Source organism: Bactrocera neohumeralis, chromosome 4, assembly GCF_024586455.1.
Source record: "Bactrocera neohumeralis isolate Rockhampton chromosome 4, APGP_CSIRO_Bneo_wtdbg2-racon-allhic-juicebox.fasta_v2, whole genome shotgun sequence".
Lineage (NCBI taxonomy): Eukaryota > Metazoa > Arthropoda > Insecta > Diptera > Tephritidae > Bactrocera > Bactrocera neohumeralis.
Window position 1 is genome coordinate 3638252 of NC_065921.1, and position 2639 is coordinate 3640890.

The window sequence follows — 2639 nt, forward strand, 5'->3', positions numbered from 1 at the left end:
TAAAAATAGTTGCGCACAAATTAATCGAAATGATGATGGATCTTTTGTGGGAGAAGTTAAATTTTCGCCTAACTAAGAAAGTAGGTCACACAAAAGAATGCACACAAAAGCCGAAACAACCAACAAAAACGAAAGAAGAACACAGCCTAGCTATCTTCTAAGCAAAAGTTAAGCAAGCCAAAATAATGAAGAGAACGAAAATGCTGTAAATAATAGCTACTAAAGAAAAGCAAAAAGAAGTCGCAAACAAAACAATGTCGTAGAGTGTCGGAGTCTGCAACCAACCGACTTGTAAACCACCGAACGCAGATTCGTATCGAACCGAATCCAATTAGAATAACAAAGGCCGTCGTTGCGAAAGTCAATCACTGAAGCGAGGCTATAAATGCGCCGGCCAAAGTGTCGCTCGAGTTCAGTTAGTCAGTTCGGCAACGCATGTGAATCTATTAGCAGAGCAGATCCAAAGCAGATTTCGATTATCTTACGGAATGTTAATTCAGCGCGTGTTGTTGGTGGTCACAGCGCTTTGCTGGTCATTTCATGCGGCAAACGGAGGTAAGCTTACACTTATTTGGCATTAAATTCACTTTCACTTAACGCATTCATTCCGGCATAGATACAAAGCCCGAAAAACTCACAAGCTTTCGTCCCATCACACAGGCTGAGTATGAGGCAATACTCAGCCTAACTGATGGTGAGACGGTTGTATCGGAGGGTCGTCTCATAAATGGTGGCCTCGCGGCATTGGCTGGTTTGACAACAGGCTGGGTTACGAGTTTGCGTTTTCCCAACATCTTCGGTTCCTTTATGCCGGCGCAAAAATCACCGAACGCCAGTTATCCACTTTGTGTCATAAGAACTGAAGAAAGTCCAGAGAGCCAGCATCATCACGAGTATCATGGCTACCATGAGCATCACAACCGACAAGGCCGCTCAGACGACAGTGAGAGTCATGAAAGTTCGGAGGATGACTACTATCATTATGTTCAACAACAGTACCATGAAGATCACTCGCATGAAGACCATAGCGGGGAACATTTTAGTAGCATTGAAATGCCGTGGAATACGAACAAGTTGGCACCGGTCGTGAATTGTATTGTGGTGCTGAGAGAAGATGAGAATCATGGTGATGATGACGATCAGCATTATCATCACACTACAACTAAGCGACCGAAACGGAAGCGCAGGAAACATAGACCATACCCGGTGTTACTGCCAGTGGCCCCACCAACTCAATATGCACCTCAACATCAAGCACCACCGCCTCCACCACCATCACCAGCTGTTACGTATCCATACTCGGCAGCGCAGAGTCCATACTCGCCTTACGGTAGTTATAACAATCCCTGGTATTGGCAAACACCTTACTACAATCCGTATTCCAGCGAGCCGACAACTTTTACTGCCTATCCAGATATTTACGCAACAAATAATCCAGGCTCTAATACTCGCAGTTACCCAGGCGCCTATTCTGGCCCTTTTGCCTCCTCTCCCGCAAGCAATAATCCTGGTTCTTATTACGACGCCACTCCAGGCGCCTATTCAGATCCTCCCCCAAGCGCTTACCCAAGCTATTCTTACAACCCTCAGCCAAGCAGCTATACAAGCCATTATTCCAATCAGAGGGTAGCTGTAAATCGCGAAAGTCCTTCGCAAAACTCTGAACCCAGCTACAACTATGGTCCACCACCCAACAGAGGCAGTTTTGCGGCAGTAGACCAAGAACCCTACAAAAGTTATTACGATGAACGCATTAGGGAGAACCATAAGACTTCAGCAAAGCCTAAAAAGTCAGCCTCAGCTTCAAAAATGCCGAAAATTAACAAAAAACAGAAAGCGAAGTCTACCGCCAAACCACGACTACCAAATGATCACATAGACTCCGCGTTGACGTCAACCAAAATTCCAATTAGAGGAAGGCATACGAAAGTGAAACGCGACGAGAGCGGCATACAAACTCGCTCGTATGCGAAGATCGCAAGTTATTCGGAAAGCGGTTACCAGCCCACGCTATACCCACAATATAACTATCAGTCCAGCTACCCGAAGGTATCATACACCCACGCTCTGCCCTACCCAGCTCCCGTTTATGTGAGAAATAGCATTGAGCAGCCGTCTACAGCGCCGAACACGAAGCAATACCGAGCGTATTCGAATGACGCCGAGAACGAGGGATATCTGTCGGAGCATATGCTAGCAATAAGGCAAGTCTAGGGTTCCTTAAATTAATATTCTATTGCATTTAATTAGATTTTTAATTCAGACTTAAAAAACATAATTTATTATTTTTATTATAAATAAATACTTTCTTTGAATATTTGAACTCTATAAATAATAGGTGTTTCATTTCGAGAATATCCACTTTTTTTAAGAAAAAACTCAGAAATTTCAAACTTAATGGGGAATGTTTATTATGTTTTGGGATTTTTTTTTTTGAAAGATTATCTTTTTCAAAAGAGTCTCAGATGGTCCATCCGCAGATTCCTTAGACTTTACACATCCCTACAGGAAAAAATCAAACGGGGTGATCTCACATGATTTTGTTGGCAAATCTACCGACCCAAAACGTGAAATTATCTGCCCACCTGACGTGTGCAAAGTGGCACCGTCTTGTTGCCGAGATCACGAACTTCAGTTTC

General features: G+C 43.7%; 1 protein-coding gene across 1 annotated transcript; it reads left to right on the forward strand.

Moving 5' to 3' along the window:
• Positions 1-488: 488 nt before the first annotated feature.
• On the forward strand, positions 489-2214 carry LOC126757480 (uncharacterized). Its single transcript, XM_050471413.1, has 2 exons — positions 489-555; positions 617-2214. Exons 1-2 carry the CDS (start codon positions 489-491, stop codon positions 2212-2214), a joined length of 1665 nt encoding a protein of 554 aa, XP_050327370.1.
• The last annotated feature ends 425 nt before the right edge of the window (positions 2215-2639 follow it).